Source organism: Notolepis coatsorum, assembly GCF_963971535.1.
Source record: "Notolepis coatsorum genome assembly, chromosome: 14".
Lineage (NCBI taxonomy): Eukaryota > Metazoa > Chordata > Actinopteri > Aulopiformes > Paralepididae > Notolepis > Notolepis coatsorum.
The window spans coordinates 52,622,166-52,642,339 of record NC_140178.1 but is presented as its reverse complement, the minus strand read 5'-3'; the positions used below and the strand labels follow the sequence as shown (position 1 = coordinate 52,642,339).

Below are 20,174 nucleotides of genomic sequence, written 5' to 3'. Positions count from 1 at the left end.
ACATTGACGCTGTCTGTCGCGCGTCTACTGTGCCAAAGTCATCTGGGGACTAGAAAGGTGCGCTCAGTAGAGCACAGATGTCCGCCTCTCTCTCTCTCTCTCTCTCTATCTCTCTCCTTTCTTTCTCTCTTTCTCTCTCTCTCTCTCTCTCTCTCTCTCTCTCTCTCTCTCTCTCTCTCTCTCTCTGATTGATTGAAAACTTTATTAACAGATTGCAGAATGGGTACAATACAGTACAGCTCAATACACACAATTGTTAAGGGGATGCAGACCAGAGAAAGACTTTCGTCTTGTTTACATCAGGGTCCCCCATTTTCAATTAATCAGGACATATATGACATACATGACATACAGATAGACAGTACTGCTACATCTATACATTTATGACATACCAGATTTGCAAATACAGTACTGTTTGTGATACAAAAAGACCCATAATAGTGATTATTTATTATTTAAGTTAAGTTTAGCCATAATCATATATTTTTCCATAATCAGGTAGCTGAACAACATTGGTAAAAAAAAATTCTATTCTATGAATCATTTTCGGCTTTCGGTTTTCGGCCAACTGTTTCCTATTTTCGGTATCGGTTTCGGCCAAGAATTTCCCATTCGGTGCATCCCTAGTTTTTTTTTAACGTGTTCGATATAAACTGCTCTGATGATCATATCACCCACACTAGATTAATCATCTAACGTTGGCCACGGAATTATAAACGACCCCCCCCCCCCATCCGGTCAACATCAGATGATAAGTAGTAACTTCTAGAAGCACATCCATTTGACATTTTTTATCTCGCGCAGATCGCTATCAAACTGTATTTGATCATCAATATAATGCATTTAGGGCTATAAATCACGTTCTGGAGAATGCTGCAGAAAACGATAAAAACATACTTATACTTTAGACCGTATTTTAGTATGAATATGTGAATGAAAAAGTATAACGTTGCTACACCCTGAACAATAGATACTTGACGTTGAATGGGCCATAGTAATGTCAATTTAGCAATACAATTTAAAAAGTTATAGCCCTGCAAATAAGGGGAACTTCTCCATAGACAAATAGAGCTGGCGTGGGATGGTTTATTATGAATATAAGCCTGGTGACCAAAGTGTTAACCTGGACCCTACTATTCTGTCATGTAGGGTCTAAATGAATAATCGGGTCCAGTATTGAGGGTTTCAGCCAGCAGCTGCAAAACGGGCTGCAATGTAATCACACAGTTTAAATATACAGAAATGTAACCCTTTCACTACCACACTACAGAAAGTTAACTGTCTGTAGTGTGAGGGTTAACATGCTGTCGTGTGGCAGTGAAAGGGTTAACCTTCTGTATTGTCGCAGTGAAAGGGTTAACCGTTTGGTAATGCAGCAGTGAAAGAGTTAAGAGCACTAAAGCTCAAGCACTAAAATTAAGCATTAGACCCAATGAGATCACGGGGTCTTCAGCCTGTTCAGCCGTCATGTGACCACATGACTGTTTCTCCCGTCTCCCACTGGATTACTTAGCCTGATCAAGACGTGGATTATTTGCTTTACTGAAAGGAAAATGTTGTGAAGGCATGAGGTACAACAAGTGATGTTAATATATGATGAATGATTATAGGATTCAAGGGAGCTCATTTGGGGTTAGCTAGATGTGGTGAAAATGTAACTCTATGTGTGACCCCCCTCGGGTAGGATGGCTGGTTGTGTGGCTGGTTGTATTGTTAATTGATTATTACATAACTTTATGTGCGACACTGAGGTTGGCTTGTTGCTGCTATGGATGTGGTTTCACTTTTTTGTGTAGATTGTGATGTAGCTGGCTTGCTTGTCTTGAGATATTATGAAATGGGATTTAGGAATGAAGACGAGCACTTATTGTTGTTTATATCAACTGTTTACTTAACACTTGATTGGCGTGGAATCGGCTGCTTATATCACTAATACCACGCTGTTGACTGGCCCACACCCAAGAGCCAAACACTTAACATAAACTGGGCAGTACATTATGTAAGACGAAGCTAATTCATTGCTTGTGTCTCCTGTGACTTGTGTCTCCTGTGACGCCACAAACAACAATAAATGTTGTTCATCTCAAAACGTCAAACCTTGGCGAAAGTATCTGTTTTCCTCCAGCACTTAAATAACATTTCAGACCAAATCCATACAAAGACTTAAGTAAAAACCATCCATGTTATGTCCCGTATCGGAAACCTTTTATTGAAAAATAACCTGTGATACTCATCCCTAACACACACACATACACCCTATAAACTGCAGTCAGCGGCCGTCAAGATTATCTCATCCCTAACACACGCATACACCCTATAAACAGCAGTCAGCGGCCGTCAGATCTCATCATTGTCCTTTGGGCTTTCAAGTCGTCGTCCTTCCTCCTCATTTGGCTCTTTGTTCCCTCCTGCAGGTGATCACGTCGCGGGGCGGCCGCTTCCTGGAGGCTCCGGTGGCAGGGAGCCAGCAGCTGTCCAACGAGGGTATGCTGGTCATCCTGGCGGCCGGCGACAGGACGCTCTACGAGGACTGCAGCAGCTGCTTCCAGGCCATGGGCAAGACGTCCTTCTTCCTAGGTTGGTGCTTGGGCCTTAGGGTCGTCCATAGGGATGGGAATTGATAAGATTTTATCGATACGATTCCATTATCGATTCTGCTTATCGATCCGATTCCATTATCGATCCTGATACATTTATAATTTAAATAAATAAATTGGAAATGCAACAGAACTAAGCTGGTTAGAATAACAACATGCAACTTGACATTTCTGATTGTCATTTATTGTTGAGCCCCCATGTCAGAAAAATACAAAAACTGTAAAAAAAAGAAAAGAATTCTATAGCCTACACTTAAATAAAATAATGTATTTGAGATTCTCTTAACACTTTAATCGCCATGGGTTAAATTCATAATTTACCATCCCTCGCCAGCTCTATTTGTCTATGGAGAAGTTCCCCTTCTTTGCAGGGCTATAACTTTTTAAATTCTATTGCTAAATTGCCATTATTATGGCCCATTCAATGTCTTATATGTATTGTTCATGGTGTAGCAACGTTAAACTTTTTCATTCACATATTCATACTAAAATATGGTCTAAAGTATAAGTATGTTTTTATCGTTTTCTGCAGCTTTCTTCAGAACGTGATTTATAGCCCTAAATGCATTATATTGATGATCAAATACAGTTTGGTAGGAATCTGTGCGAGATAAAAAATTTCAACTGGACGTGGTTCTAGAAGTTTCTACGCATCATCTGATGATGACCGGATGGGCGGGGGATCGTTTATAATTCCGTGGGCAGCGTTAGATGATTCATCCAGAGTGGGTCATATGTTCATCAGATCAGTTAGTATAGAAGACGTTAGAATATAACGCTGAATCTTACCGTGGCTTCCTCGCGCCGCTGGCAGATGAGCGTGGAACAGAAATTTTTCTATTATGGGATGGAGAAATGCCCGATCTATTTCCAGGTTGTATAATAGTATATACGTCCAAATCATGTTGTTTTTTCGGGTTATTTGCACCAATCGATGTTCACTGTGTCAATACGGAGTCTCTCTAACGATAGCGAGTGCCCGGACCACATATGGATGAGCACTACCGGTTCAAAGGTTAATTTCCGGCTGGCGATCTGCCGATCGGCCACCAGATGGCGCTCTTGAACCGCTAGAGAGTTGAGTGGAGCTTTGCACTGTGTCTCAGGGCTCCGGAAAGGAAATATGATTTCGATGACAGATTTTTGAAATATTGACATCAAAGACGAGTTACGGCGTCTTCGGCAGAATGAGCATGGCTAGGAATGACGTGTAAACTCGTTCACGGCGATCATAGTGTTAACATTTATTTATTTTTTGAATTTTTTTTTATTCTTAAACTAATTTATCTATTGAATAACGACCTGTTGAATGTAACTACAGTTCAATATCTTAAACTAATTTAATCTATTGAACCGTAGTTGCATTCAACTGGTCGTTATTCCTCCGACTCCTCTGTCATCTGGTCTTTCAGAAGACCCGCGCACACACACACACACAGAGAGCTCCCTCCCCGGCCCCCGCTCGCCCCTGTCCTGTAAGGTATTGGCTCGTGTTACTACACAGACATGTTTGTATGTTGCAGCACGGTACTTCCTGACTTGCCTACTAGTAAACAGTCAACGTGATCACATGCTCTCCGTCTCTTATTATATTGTGAACTAAAGAGTACAAGGTTTACACAACAGCCCCCACCTCCTTTTTTTTGTATTGGTACCTGTACTACCTGCTGTCAGCTGTTATCTCTCTCTGTGTGTCTGTATGAGCTTGGTTAGCTAGCGTTAGCTCCGTGGCTGGTAGGTTGCCCCGAATTAAATGAATGACTCAGTTCTAAAGCATTCGAGTCGTTTTCAATCACTGCACTTAGAAACAGTCAAACAGCGGGAGCGTTTCGGGAGCATATGACCAAAAACCAGGCAATTTCGAGCCCTTGATGAATCAAATAGTCTGCTCTATGGCTGCATGCTAACGTTATGCGCAACTGTAGGAAAAACCTGGCAGCGATAAGAGGAATCGATAGTCACAGAGCCATGCGATTCCATTCCAGGAATCGGACAATTAGGAACCGGCTCCCAACGGGAACCGGTTTTCGATTCCCATCCCTAGTCGTCCATCTGTGATTGGTGGTCAGGGTTTGTGTTAATGTTAAAGATGCTATGTGTTACTGCGTTGTGCTGAATATAAGACTGGGTTTTTAGGGGCGTCATCTTATTTTTGGCATCTAGACTTTTAAATGTCATTATACATTCACAACAACAGATAGCGCCAAACGAGCCCTCTCTCTCTCACTCACACATGCACACACGCGCGCGCATGCACGCGCACACGCAGCCTTCAGTGACACACACGCACACATACACAGCAACCAGCTCAAACAAACTGGCTCAAAAGTCAGGCAAATGAACAGAGGAGAAGTTACGATGCCAATGTTAAGATCATGGTGATCAACGAAGCAGACTCATCAAATTACTGTCGAGCAGCCATGAAATATGGTGTTACAGAGTGTGATGTCAGAAGATGGCGTGAGAAAAGCTCTCCGCAAAGTGGCTGCTTCCAGGAGATTGACAGGCAGGCATGTGAATACGTGACTGAAAAGCGCAATGACATTATGCCCATTGTGTTTTATTATCATTCTTTTTTTCAATTATATTTATCATTATTTAAGTAAAATCTTTTTCTTTCATAAAAACAAGATTTGGAAATGTTTTTCCCCAAAAATGAGTCTTGAAAAAGACGGGGTTGTCTTATATTCCGACCAATAATAAGTCATATCAAATTATTTGGAATGAGGACCATGTACACTCAACCACATACAAATAATGTGGAATAAAAAAAAGAAAGAGGAATACCATTGAAGTGGGACTGGAGCTAGTGGCTTACTGGATACTGGAAGTGGGACTGGAGCTAGTGGCTTACTGGATACTGGAAGTGGGACTGGAGCTAGTGGTTTACTGGATAGTGGGACTGGAGCTAGTGGTTTACTGGATAGTGGAAGTGGGACTGGCGCTAGTGGTTTACTGGATAGTGGGACTGGACCTAGTGGTTTACTGGATAGTGGAAGTGGGACTGGAGCTAGTGGCTCACTGGATACTGGAAGTGGGACTGGAGCTAGTGGCTCACTGGAAGTGGGACTGGAGCTAGTGGCTCACTGGATACTGGAAGTGCGACTGGAGCTAGTGGTTTACTGGATACTGGAAGTGGGACTGGAGCTAGTGGCTCACTGGATACTGGAAGTGGGACTGGAGCTAGTGGCTCACTGGAAGTGGGACTGGAGCTAGTGGCTCACTGGATACTGGAAGTGGGACTGGAGCTAGTGGCTTACTGGAAGTGGGACTGGAGCTAGTGGCTCACTGGATACTGGAAGTGGGACTGGAGCTAATGGCTTACTGGAAGTGGGACTGGAGCTAGTGGTTTACTGGATACTGGAAGTAAGACTGGAGCTAGTGGCTTACTGGATACTGGAAGTGGGACTGGAGCTAGTGGCTTAGTGGAAGTGGGACTGGAGCTAGTGGCTCACTGAATACTGGAAGTGGGACTGGAGCTAGTGGCTCACTGGAAGTGGGACTGGAGCTAGTGGCTCACTGGATACTGGAAGTGGGACTGGAGCTAGTGGCTTACTGGAAGTGGGACTGGAGCTAGTGGCTCACTGTCAAGTCAAGTCACACTCCCTTTGTTGCCGTAACGTTAGGCTACAGTAATGGAGAAACAACTTACCAAATTCCTTAAAACCCCCACTACTACTAATGTTAACAATGAAGTTATTCAAACCGTCAATACTTTTAAATATCAGTGGTTTATTCTGGATGATGACTTGTCTTTTAAACCCAAAAGTTCAGAAAAAATAAATAACGCACATCCTCCGTTTGTTGGTGCTGAGCCAAAGAGAAAAACACTGCCTACATAACAGGAATAAAAGAACACTATGTGACTGCAAAATACAAATTAAGGGCTGCAATAAGAAAAGCAAAATCCAACTACACCGCCAAACTAGAACAACAAATCACAACCAACGATACAAGAACCATCTGGAAAAAACTCCAGGACATTACCAACTACAAAAAGAACCCCCCCCCCCATACCTGACAGTGATGACCAGCTCCCGGACAAGCTCAACATCTTCTACACTAGATTTGAACAGTCGCCCCCCTCCCCCCTGCCACCTCCCCCCTTCCACATCCAGGAGGAAGAGGTGAGGACCACCTTCAAGAGGATAAAGAAAAATAAAGCAGCAGGCCCAGATAACATCAGTTCATCTGTCCTATATCACTGTGCTGCAGAACTGGCCCCCATCTTCACCAACATTTTTAACACCTCCCTCCGTAATTGTTCAGTCCCCCAATGTCTCAAACAGTCCACCATCATCCCTGTCCCAAAATCCAATAATATCTCCTGCCTTAACGATTACAGACCAATTGCCCTCACATCCGTAGTAATGAAATCATTTGAACGCATCATTCTCACCCACCTCAAAACCAGCACCACCCCCCTCATGGACCCACATCAATTTGCCTACAGAACCAACAGGTCTGTGGATGACACAGTCAACACAGCCACTCACCACCTGCTGCAACACTTGGAAACCTGCAACTCATACGCCCGCATTCTGGTTATGGACTTCAGTTCCGCATTCAACACAATTATCCCAGCCAAACTCATCAATAAACTTCTGGACATGAACATCGACCCCTGCATCTGCCACTGGATCCACAGCTTCCTCTCCAACAGACAACAGAAGGTCAAAATAAATAACATCACATCCCACCCTTTATATCTCAGCACAGGAGCCCCCCAAGGCTGCGTCCTTTCACCCTGGCTTTTCTCCCTATACACCAACCTGCTCATATTCCTCCACAACTCTGTAAAAATATATAAATATGCAGACGACACAACCCTTATAGGCCTCATCACAGACAATAACGAAACAGAATACCGTACACAAATCAACCACACACTCACCTGGTGCACAGACAATAACCTCCTTCTCAACTCATCAAAAACCCAAGAACTCATCATCGATTTCAGACGCCAGCCAAACCCCAAAACCCCCATATCCATCTCCGGCAAACCCATAATCACCACAGATTCCTTCAAATTTCTCGGCACTCACATAAGCAATAACCTCAAATGGAAAACCAACACAGACCACATACACAAAAAAGCAAATCAAAGACTCTTCTTCCTCCGCCAGCTTAAGAAATACAGAGTCAATAAACATCTCTTGCTCCGTTTCTACCAGGCCATTATACAAAGCATCCTCACCTTCTCCATAACTGTTTGGTACAGCAATCTGGACACTCACTCAAAAAACAAACTACAAAGAATCATCAATAAATCCTCAAAAATAATCTGCACCCCCCTCCCTTCTCTCGAATCACTCCACCGCCAAATCACAATCAGGAGAGCCAGGAAAATCATCTCCGACCCCACTCACCCAGCACACCACATCTTCCAGCTGCTGCCCTCCGGGAGGCGCTACAGATCCCTGACCACCAAAACATCCCGGTTCAAAAACAGCTTCTTCCCCACTGCCATACGGACACTGAACTCCCTGTAGCACCCCCCCCCCCCCCTCCCTGTAGTACCCCCCGCAACCCCCCTTGCCTCTGCTGACATGGACATGGACAACTCTGAACTGTATCTATGTAATTGTGTTTTCTTTTATGTACGCTGTAAGTGATGTTATATGTTTGTTTTATGTTGGAACTGCTATGCTATGCACTGAAACCAAATTCCACCAGCCTGGCTGGGTGGTCATTAAAGAAATTGATTGAAATTGAACTGTAATACATAAGACAAAGCGGGGCTCGCAACTCACTTGTTCCAAAAAGACAAAAAGGCAGTAGATGCGACGTTTCGACTAGAGATGTTCCGATACCATTTTTTCCTCCCCGATCTGATTCCGATACCTAAGCTTTGGGTATCGGCCGATACCGATACTGATCCGATACCAGTGCATACAAAAAAAGTATTATATAAATGATAATTATTATTATTATTTTTTACAGCTACAGATACTGTTTTATATATACTGTTTTTAGTAATAACTAGAAAGTAATGGTATTTATTCAACAACAGGTGATTGTATAGATTAGTATTAGTATCATTAATTGACTTAATATGCTCAATGAGTATGGGGCTGCGGCACTGCAGATATACCCTACTCCAATGAGTTCACCCAGGGATCCGCACGGACGCTAGACTGTTGTTGCACTTGCTACCCAGTCTGTTAGCTAGTAGCAGATGCTCTGGCTAGTAGTAACGCTTATGTTGTGATTTTCGATGCAAAATAAATATTCAACATTCTCTTTTGAGACTCCGCCTCAGACTCTTATCCTTTGGCACTTGGAACTTGCTGTACTTTGCTTGCAGGTCTGCAGCCATTATTCCTGGATTATGAATAGCACCAACTTTAGCCAAGGTACCGTTATCGAGCTAAGCTAGCTGACCTAGCTCGTCTTCCGCAAGGTTTTCACATTGACATTTGATAACGTTAGTCAGCTAACGCTAGTCAGTAGCTACCTGACTAAAATTTGATGGGTGCATTATTGTTGATAGACGGTCAGTGTCAGGTCCTGGAGAAAGGACAGGCGATCATCTGATTTGATGTAACGTTAAAGCGGATGTTGTTCCAACTAGCTAGCTTTTCAGCTGTTAATGCTACAGTATAATAACACCAGCAAGCGAAACACATCCGAGCTCCCCGTCACACCGCTGTCGGGACAATGGAATTTAAGAAAGTGTATCTGCTGTTAAAATGACAAACAGCATCACACTTTAAAACACGTTCATTTTATAATCCTCACACTCCTAAATGACGTCATGGGATCGGAGGCTAGAATTTACGTGTACTCGCCGATACTGATACCAGCATTTTAGGCAGTATCGGAGGCATTTCCGATACTGGTATCGGTATCGGAACAACTCTAGTTTCGACCGACCTTTCCGGTCTTCTTCAAGCATGCATACAACACAAAAATGACATTTTTATACAGGAAGTGAAATAGATTGAAATATCAGCTCCACTTGGCAGGGCTGTACGCTAAGCTTTTTCACTAGGGGCACACTTGCCCCTAAATGAGAAATTTAGGGGCAAAGAATATTTTTTAGGGGCACATTTTTAAATAACAATTTTACCATTATTAAAAAAAATATGTTCCTCCTGCCTCATTACTGTGGTCCTTTTATTTAACATTTAAGTGCGTTTGTTTTCAGGTTTGTATCTTTTTATAATGAACCAACTGAGAAAGTGTGTAAATCACTAATAGAACAAAAACAACAAACTGTGTGTGTGTGTGCGTGCGCTTGTGTAGTGCTCCTTGAATGAGATCACCACAACACACACACACCATTGCATTAATCAGGAGGACAAGAGACTCTGCATCAGGGCTCTACAGTGCGACCATATTTCTCGCATATGCCCCTAAAAATGTGTGTGCGAACCTGAAAAATCAATTACTCGCACGGCGTGCGAGTGCAGATTACAGCCCCAGTCGTTCTTTTTATTTCTCCGCTGAGAATCGTTAAAAAACTACAAGTCCCACATTGCACTCAAGCCAACGGTCCAATCACAGTAGAGCGACGTGACTGGTTTCATGGGAAATGAAGCAAATGACCAATCGGAAGCTCTTATTTGGCTCGTTTACTTCCTGAAAGTCTGCCATTGCGATCAGGGCAGTTTTCCGAGACACTAACTTATTATAGTCTTACCAATAGCAATATATTTTAGAACACCTAGATTTAGCGATAGTGTTACAAAGGATCAGATTAAACCGAATATATATATTTATTGATTGATATATATTGCATAGTATTTGTATATCGTTTGATATCCCTTGTATATTCCTTGTACATATACACGGAATATCCCTTTAGCCTACTACAGACCATAATATTTCACTCTCCTATTGGACAGCGGTCCACAGGCGCCAGAGCCATGCCTCCGGAGTCAGGTTCAAAGTCACCGTCAAGACATGTCTGTGCATGCCCGGCCTTGCCCAGGGATACGAGACAGAAATGTCGTTGGCACTAGTTTGTTCACTGTGCATATAAATATGGCGCAGGTGAATACAGAAGCGCTTAATCTAAGAGTTACCCAATAAGTTGAAGCCTCACCCACGATACTCCGTGCGGTGAAGTATGGCCTGTTTGGCCCCAGAATAGAGCATTGAGACCGCGTGCGAATTAATAACTGAATTGTCAGAGTTTGGCGCTATACCGTCGAGTGCGACATATTTCTATTAAGTCAGTAATAGTCTATTTGTGTATAGTGTATCGTGCGGCTAAAGTTCTACAGTGACCAGCATCACCAACGCTTCCTCGTACCAGCTAGAGTTCTTATCCAGGCTGGGCTGCTTTCATGGCGCTTTCACCCGAGGAGACCTAGACGAGAACCGTGTGGACATGTACACTGGATTAATCTACCTGACGACTACATAGCCCTTTGCGGCTGGATTATATTTGTTTTGGTCCTGTGATTTATGGAGCGGAGAATCGCAGACGCCTGCACGTGTTGGATTTACCCTGTGAGGAGCCAAGTCGAGTCCGCGCCTCAGAGAGCCTGAGGCCGGCTAGCTTTCTTCACTGTGGAGCTACAGTCTACGGAGAACAGCTGTATTCGTCTGTGGATCAAGAGGCTATTGCACAGTCTCCTGTACTTGGAGTCTCCTTAGTCATCGTTGACCAGACTCTCTACTACCGACAGATCCTCTACCCCTGCTGGCTTACAACCAGGGGGACCCTTCCAGTATCTCCCGCTATATATTACTAGTGTACCATAGATATAATTCCCTAAGATTCAGGTTGTATAATTACCTCCTGCGTAACCAGAGAATGGACATTCATTGTTGATTTGCCTACGCACATTCCTTTGCCTTACAAGTGCATTCAAAGTATAATAGAGAAGTATTATGTACCTTTTGCTGCAATAAATACTTAAAGACAACTTTGTGTAGAACCGGTTCATTGTGGGAAGTGTTCATTATATTTATATATCATGTACTGTATGGCCAGTAATTAAAGTACATAAAGCGGTAGTGGTTTAATGATACCATACTTATCAATACAGTCAGGGAATTGTACCCCTCAGTTACAGATAGCAATAGTAATATAACGTTAATGCAACAAAACGAATGCCTGGCTTTGTTAATCATAACGTTGATGCAGTAGCGTATGTCGTTGTGTTGACTGTAAGTCTATAACGGACATGATAACAACATCAACAGCAGAGGTGGGCAATAGGTCCAGCTGCAGCGCCGTAGTGGGTCCAGCTGCAGCGCCGGACGGCCGGAGTGCAAGCGGTGTGACGTAATTGGCAGACTCGACTGTCAATCAATGGTCTACCTGACACGCAAACTCATAAACAATGTTTCTGTACTGGAGGTGTACAGTATTTCAATAGGCAACCCTGAAAGGATTATTTTTCTAGAAGAGCAACACAGCCAAAACATAGGCATTGTATGCATAAAAGGGGCAAAAGCTAAAGTTAAGTGACTGTTACTTTTGTAGCAGTAGTTTGATTTGATAGTTTATTTGATAGGGACAGCACATGTTAATGAACATCAAGTACAAAATACAAAATGTAAACATGCAGGGTTGTAGCAAGAGCTAATTTACACACATGCACGCACAGTACAAATATACATTTATTTAAAAAAAAATATACTCTGTTACTTGAAATATTTTCACTGTGCTCCTAAATATTTTTGGGTGCTCCTAAATTTCTTTGTGCTCCTAAATTTTTTCATTTAGGAGCACATGTGCTCCTTGTGAAAAAGGTTAGCGTAGAGCCCTGTGCATACATTTGTTTCACAATGAAAAGTGCTTTAGAAATCAAATGAATTATTATTATTGTAAATAACCCCATGAAAGGTTTATTATTTTTATGGGTAATTACCTGCTTCATATTTGTGATGTTACTGGTTTCAGTGTGTGCCTAAAGTGATCAATGTGTTGGGCCGTTTATAGAGATCTATGCCAATTAATGTTTATGTATATCCAAGACTTTTTTTTATAAGAATTGAGAGGTATTTGTATATGTGACCTTTATTTTGAAAACCGTGTTGCGACGCAACCTTATTTACATTTGCGCTTTTGACAGTGAAATGTTCAGTCCAACTTAGCTTGAAGGAAAGACTAATCAAAAAGGTTTAATTGACCCGTATGAGGCTCTTACGGTAGGACTTTGATTGTTTATAGAAGTGGAATGTAATACTATGCAAAACGAGAAATAAACAGTGATTTTACCAGCAGTAAAGTTGCAAGCCACTTTCATTTAATATACGGGGAACCGTGACAATTATTAGTATTATCTTATTTGCATATTGTCTCATTATTAGATAGATAGATAGGTTGATACTTTATTGATCCCCGGAGGGAAATTGAAGTAGACAGTATTTCACGTCATAATATGGGGTTACTACTCACCTAATGCATGGCTGAACCTGAACGTTAGAAGTGTCCGTGTCCCCGTCAATCAATCATCACATCAATCATCAACATCTTATCATCTCTCCACATCGGACGTGGTTGTCATAAGATGGACTGATATCCACTTCGTTGTTCTTGCAGAGCAAAATTAGCGGCTTAAATTTATTGAAAGGAAGTGCTTCTTTGGCGATGCAATAGCCCATATTATTATTGAAAGGAAGAGGCCACATTTGGTTTCGTTTCGCTAGGAATTATGGGATTTGGTGTTGGATGTATAGACTACGCAGACAGGGACATGGTCTTTAATCACACGATAGACTACAAGTACCAAGTATATAGCGTGACCCAGATTCACTCCACGCAAATCTTTTTTTCACTCAGGCTAGCAGTAAGTTCATTCATTGCCGACAGATTCTTTCATAGCACCACGACATTGTGTCGCACTGTACAGCCTTGGTTGTAGGCTAATGTTTAAAAAAAAAGATTATCCAATTTGTATGGATTAATTTAGGAGTGAAATGCGAATGAAGGGTTGAAATCACTACTCGCAACGTTGCTCCCAAATATTATTTTTCACTCGCAACGGCCAAATGAACCCTTTATCTGCCAGAGATTATTCTGATCTTAATCCCTTCTATGCCACCACTGTAAGTCTATGGAGATGTTCCCCTTCTTTGCAGGGCTATAACTTTTTAAATTGTATTGCTAAATTGACATTACTATGGCCCATTCAACATCAAGTATCTATCGTTTAGGATGTAGCAACGTTCTACTTTTTCATTCACACATTCATACTAAAATACGGTCTAATGTATAAATATGTTATCGTTTTCTGCAGCATTCCATAGAACGTGAGTTATAGCCATAAATACATATATTAGATCATCAAATGTAGTTTGATACCGATTGATGTCAGATTAAAAATTTCAATTGTACAAGGTCCTAAACGTCATGTCTCATCATCTGCTGGTGACCGGGGGGGGGTTATAAGTCCGTGGCGGACGTTAAATCATTTATGTAGTATGGGTGATATATAGATCAGAGCAGTTTGTATGTATAATAATAATCAAACACGCTGAAACTCACCGCAGCTTCCTCGTAGCGTTGGGCGATCAGCGTGGAGCAAAAATATCGTTATTATGGGATATCGATCTAGTTGGTCCAGTTCCAGGTTGTATAATACTATATACGTCCAAATCATGTTGTTTATCGAGTTATTGGCAACGGATCGATATCCAGTGTATCAATATGGAGTCCCGCGAACGATAGCGAGTGGCCAGACGAAATATGGGTGAGCACCACTTCCGGCCACTCGCATCCGGTTTTGGCACCTCGCCGTTCGGCCACCAGATGGCGGTCTTGAACCGTTGGAGAGTTGAGAGGAGATCTACAGCACCCGTCAAGTCTCCGTGGGTGAAATATGATTGCCATGACAGATTTTTGAAATATAGATCTCAAAGACGCTGTAAAACGTCATTTGGCAGATTACGCATGGCGAGGAATGACGTCTAAACACGTCATTGGCGATTAAAGGGTTAAGGGGCAATTTGCGATCATCTCGTCGCAGTGTACAGCCCTGCCTGGTGATCAGGGGCGGTCCCAAGACTTGCATGATTGTCTTTTAAACCCCACATTGAAAAACTGGTTAAGAAGTTGAAATTAAGGCTGGGATTTTATTTTAGAAACAAGTCCTGTTTTTCTTTTCATTCTAGAAAGAGGCTTGTCGCTGCCAATTTTTTTTTGCCAGTGCTCTATTATGGCGATGTATTGTACATGAATGCCTGTTCTACCTCATTGCATATGCTTGACTCTATTTATCATGGTGTCATGAGATTTATTACTGGCTGTCGATCACTCGCACATCATTGTACTTTATATGCCAAGGTAGGCTAGCTGTCCTTGTCTGCTTGTAGGTTTCTCCATTGTTATACCTTTATTTATAAAACACTTATTGGTCTGTTACCTTTATACAGTCTGTACATATCTCACTATCTCTGATCATCTATTTTACAGCTTGCGATCTCAGGATTATCTTTATGCCTCAGTCCCCAGAACTCTCACTGAGTTTGGGAAGAGGACTTTCATGTAATCTCCTCCCTCTACTAGTGTTGTCAAAGATGCCAACATTTTTGTTTCGATACTATACCGATATGAATTTCGATACTTTTCCTCAAAATCAGGGAAACACTCTCGGATGTCATTATTGTTCTTTATTTTAAAACACAAACCTTTATAACAAGCAATGGCATTCAAAATGCTGTAGAACCTTTCTTTGTCAAACTAGTATTGCACTCAAAACAAACTTGTTGAACAATGAGAGTAAAATGTATTAAAGCATTCAAATAAAAATGACAACTGTCAAACAAAAAATACTGTAGCAGCATAATCTCAAACATTCTCTTTATTTGTATTTTTGAATGATACAGTATATTCTGTCCCACTCTAGGGCTGCATGATTTTGGTAAATAATGGAATTGCGATTTTTCTGACATATTGCGAAAAAAATAAAAAAAACGGCCCAATGGAGGTTTATTGTAAAATACGGCTTACATCTGGAAATGTTTATTTTTATCTGGGAATCGATACCGGTACCCAACTGTACCTTTTTCCTGTACTTTACTCTCTCTCTGAAGTCTAAACTTCACAACACACAATCTAAAACCCCTCCCTCTCCCAAACCGTTCCTACAACAATTGTTTTATGTTGCATGAAAATACAAAATTCATGTATACATGTATTTTTTTTTATGTTTAAATATCAACATTATCTGGCAATCCTCAGTAAATACTAGGGGTGGAACGGTTCACAAAATCGACGGTTTGGTTCGTATCACGGTTTTAGGTTTACGGTTTTCGGTTCGCTTCGGTATACGTTAGTTTTTTATTAAAAAAAAATTTAACATTCCAAAAATACCATACATCAACATAAGATATATAGCCTAAAAGTAATCCAACTTTTCAGTTATTCTCAAGGACGTAGTTATGCAAAAGCTGAAAGAATGAGGCCATTTGACATCAGGCACATTATTTTGACAGTATGGTTAGAGCTAGGCGAGATTTTGGTACAGCAAGAGGGGAGGCATTGCTGATTTACACATGCTTCTCATTTATTTGGTAAAATGTTTAATAATGTTTGGCACACAAAGACCGAACTGACTGAAAAATATAGGCAACATTTGTCAAAGTATTAACTCGTCAATATACCCCCCTTCCCCACTAATCGAACTGGTGTCATGGAGTCACTGCTCTGAGTGTTTCCACTTGTTAGCTTGCGTCTAACATTAGTTAGCTCGCGGCTAAAGTTAGGTAGCTCATAGCTAACGTAACGTTATATAACCGAACAATACACACATGCCCCGAATGCGTACCGTTCGGTACAACCTCCACGGTTCGGGGCACGTGTGTATTGTTCGGTACACGGTTTGAATGCGTACCGTTCCACCCCTAGTAAATACTATAAAACTCTATCATCTGGTCTTTCCAAAGACCAGATATGAGACCGTGTACACACACACACACACACACACACACACACACACACAGGGAGAATGGCTTAAATTATTTTAGAATACTTCAGCTAATGAAGTTAAATGTTTTATCATCAACTAACTACTATCAAGTTCGTTTTTATACTGCAATGTTTTGCTACTTAAACGTTAATTGAACCAGGAGAGAGAGAGATGCCCCGCCCCATTCCCTCCCACCCTTTCTTTACTAGTGGAGCTGCTGTTTTCTGTCTCTGTGTTAGCTAGCTTAGCGGCTAACGTTAGTGGGCATCAGGAATGACGAGGATGCATTGCAAAGCTTGTTAGAAGCATTGGAGTAGAGCCATATGAAATCCGTTTTATTTTTTTCCAAATTCCATTTAATTTTTTTCCAAATTCCGTTTTTTCCGTTTTAATATTTCAGAATTCTGTATTTTGCTTTGTACGCTAATTTTACCATCAGAAATAGTGTCTAATAAGTGGGAATGAATAAATGTCCACAATTTAATAAGATATAACAGTCCATTTAATAGGGCTGTCTTAAATACTTCGAAGCTTCGAAGATTTGTTCGATGGGCATGGGATTCGAATATGAAAATAAAATTCAATTATAAAAAAAAAAAAAAATAATAATAATTATATATATTTTTGCAAAATCAACTCTGCCTCTCTTTGTTAACTACAACAAGCAATGCTGTTTGTTATTTAAGATGAGGTCGGACTCGGCACTGACAGATTTGTGTTCATTGTGCTGCTTTTATAAAGCCTCAAATGACGGCTTACAATATTTCATGAAAGCAAAGTGTTTTGTTTGTCTAAGATTTAAAAAGGTTTAAACTTTACAGCACTGACAAAGTTGAACAAAGTGCTGTACAAGTCCCACAACATAAAAAAAAAATCTTTAAAAAAAAAAAAAAAATATTAATTAAATTCATTTTTTTAAATTTTTTTATTATAGTTGATTCCATTTTTATTGCTCAATTCCGCGATTCCGTCCGCCATTCCGTGATCTCGGATTCCAAGAGCTGGGACTTATTTCTTGTTGCAAAATGCGACCAAAGCACTCTGGAGCTATGCTGTAACTTCTTCACACATGGAAGTTTCAAGAGCTGTTGTTGATGGGCGTATACAAAACGAATATACCGTTTTTCTCCAAATGCAGTATAGTATCATTTTGAATACTCTAGTACCGCGGTACTATTTTAGTACCGGTATACCGTGCAACACTACCCTCTACTTCGAATGGACTTAAAAAAAAACTCTGAAGCTACAGGCCCTTGTTACCTTGCCTGATTTTAAAGTTCATGTCAGACTTTACAACGTCTGAACTGGGAGTTTGCAAATGCATTGATACATAATGCTGATGCTACATGTTACATAATGTTATGGATATGGTGGTGCTTGCTAAAAACTTTTGTCTGTCTGTGTTTTGTCCTGTATGTTGTAACTTTGTTAATTATTCTTATTTTCATTCCATTTTGGCCAGGTCTTGCTCGTAAAAGAGATCATTGATCTCAAGCATTTTACCTGGTTAAATGTAGTAGAGAGAAAAAAGAATTAATAATAATAATCATATATTTTTTTTATTAAACTATGGCTGCAACAGTAATTTATAATTTTGATTTTAAGGCAGCAAAGTTTTATTTTATATAATAGAATATTTTAATCAAACACAATGTGTTTGGCTTCGTTTTTAAACATGTATTTTTGCACACGTACTTATCTGTGTTACATATAGCCATTAAACTTGACATTTGGCCAGTAAATTATAATATTATCTGCCACGTTGCCGGCACAAAAAACTTTTTCCAGTGGAAATCCCGGCCAGCCTCTTAATATTCTTGGTTTCGGAATTAATCTGTTGAAGTTGGAGTATGAAGAGATGTTGGCTAATGGAACTGTGACGTAACACTGCTTGTTACAAAGGGTCAGATTAAACCGAATATATATATTTATTGCCTGAGATCCCATGTATAATATTTGTATATCGTTTGATATCCCTTGTATATTCTTTGTACATATACACGGAATATCCCTTTACCTGGTACAGGACAGACCATAATATTCGTTCTCCTATTGGAAGCGATCCCCTGGGCGCCACGGCCATACCCCCCAATGTCTAGTTCAAAGCCACCGCCAAGGCTTGTCTCAACATGCCCAGTTCTGCGCAAGAATACGAGACAGAAATAAGGCTGGTACTAGATTGTTCACCTAACGTATAAATACGGCGCAGGTGAATACAGAAGTACTGTTACCCAATAAGTTGAAGCCTCACACCACGATACAACGTGCTGTGAAGTGGGCCCGTTTTGCCCCAAAATAGAGCCTTGAGACCGCGTGCGAATTGATAGATGAAGTGTCGGAGTTTAACGCTGTATCGTCGACCACGACCTATTCTATTATTTAAGTAATAGTCTATTATCTATAGTGTATCGTGCGGCTACCGTTCTACAGTGACCAGCATTACCAACGCTTCCTCGTACCGAGCTAGTGTGCTTATCCAGGCTGGGCGGCTTAACCTGGTGCCGTCATCCGAGGAGCCCTAGACGAGAACCGTGTGGATATGTACACTGGATAACCTACACCGGCGACTACAGAGCCCTTTTCGGCTGGATTATTGCTTTGGTCCTGTGGCTGTTGGAGCGGAGAATCGTCTACACCCACAATTGTGTGGGATTTACCCTGTGAGGAGCAACGTCGAGCCCGCCTCTAAGACGCCTGAGGCTGGCTAGCTTTCTTCCATGCGGAGCTGCATGCCGGAGAATAGCTGTTATTCGTCTGCGGATCAAGAGATTATTGCACTGTCTCCTGTACCTAGAGTCTCCCTATTCTTCGTTGACCCAGACTTTGCTACCGACAAATCCTCTCCCCTGCTGGTCTACAACCGGAGGGACCCTACTAGTATCTCCCGCTGCCCTACTAGTGTACCATAGATATAATTCCTAAGATACAGGTGGTATTCATTATCTCCTGCGTAATATTATAATGGACTTACGCTCTTGACTTACTCACGCACATTCTTCGCCTTACAAGCGCGACTCTAAGTAAAGTAATGTAATCTACTATTATTGCTGCTAATAAATATTATTCTAACCAAGATTTGTGTGGAACCGTGTCATTGTGGAAGTCTTCATCTCATATACCTGTGTACTGTATGGCCAGTAGTAATGTACATAAGACAGTAGTGGTTTAATGATACCATACTTATTTAATACAGTCAGGGAATTGTACCCCTCAGTTACAGTGAGGTTTGGTTCTTTCCCCACCACGGGCTTCTTAAAGTACTGTGATGATTGGTCCGCTCCCCACCCACTCGCTCCGTTCCTTTAAGGTACTTTGTTGATTTATTGCATTCCCTGCCTCGCTCCGTTCCTTTAAGGTACTGTGAGGATTCTGTGTTGATTGGTCCGTGCCGAACACACACTTCTAAGTCAGTTACAATTGGTCCTTCGAGCCGGAGGGTAATTAGCGTAATATTAATATAATATTAATATTAACATGGCCAATGATGAACACTCCACAAACGGTTATCCTAAGCTAGATCGCCCGACGCGCAGACGACAGCCACCTTCTTACCTAGAGGACTACGCTGTCAGTCTACTACCTAGCTTTATACAGATGTCAAACCCTACCGACCAGGCGACCCCGCCAGTAGAGACCCTAGTGGGTTCTAACGTAACTGACCAAGCTCACGGGGGGGACCAGGAGGGACCTGACATGACTTTACCCC

General features: G+C 41.4%; 1 protein-coding gene across 2 annotated transcripts in view; it reads left to right on the top strand.

Moving 5' to 3' along the window:
- glyr1 (glyoxylate reductase 1 homolog (Arabidopsis)) overlaps positions 1 to 20,174 on the top strand; it is a 78,201-nt gene that overhangs the window by 37,995 nt on the left and 20,032 nt on the right. For both annotated transcript variants that reach the window (XM_084329466.1, XM_084329465.1), the window contains one exon: positions 2,415 to 2,577. In XM_084329466.1, coding sequence (XP_084185592.1) covers positions 2,415 to 2,577 — 163 coding nt within the window. The remainder of the gene's footprint in view (positions 1 to 2,414; positions 2,578 to 20,174) is intronic.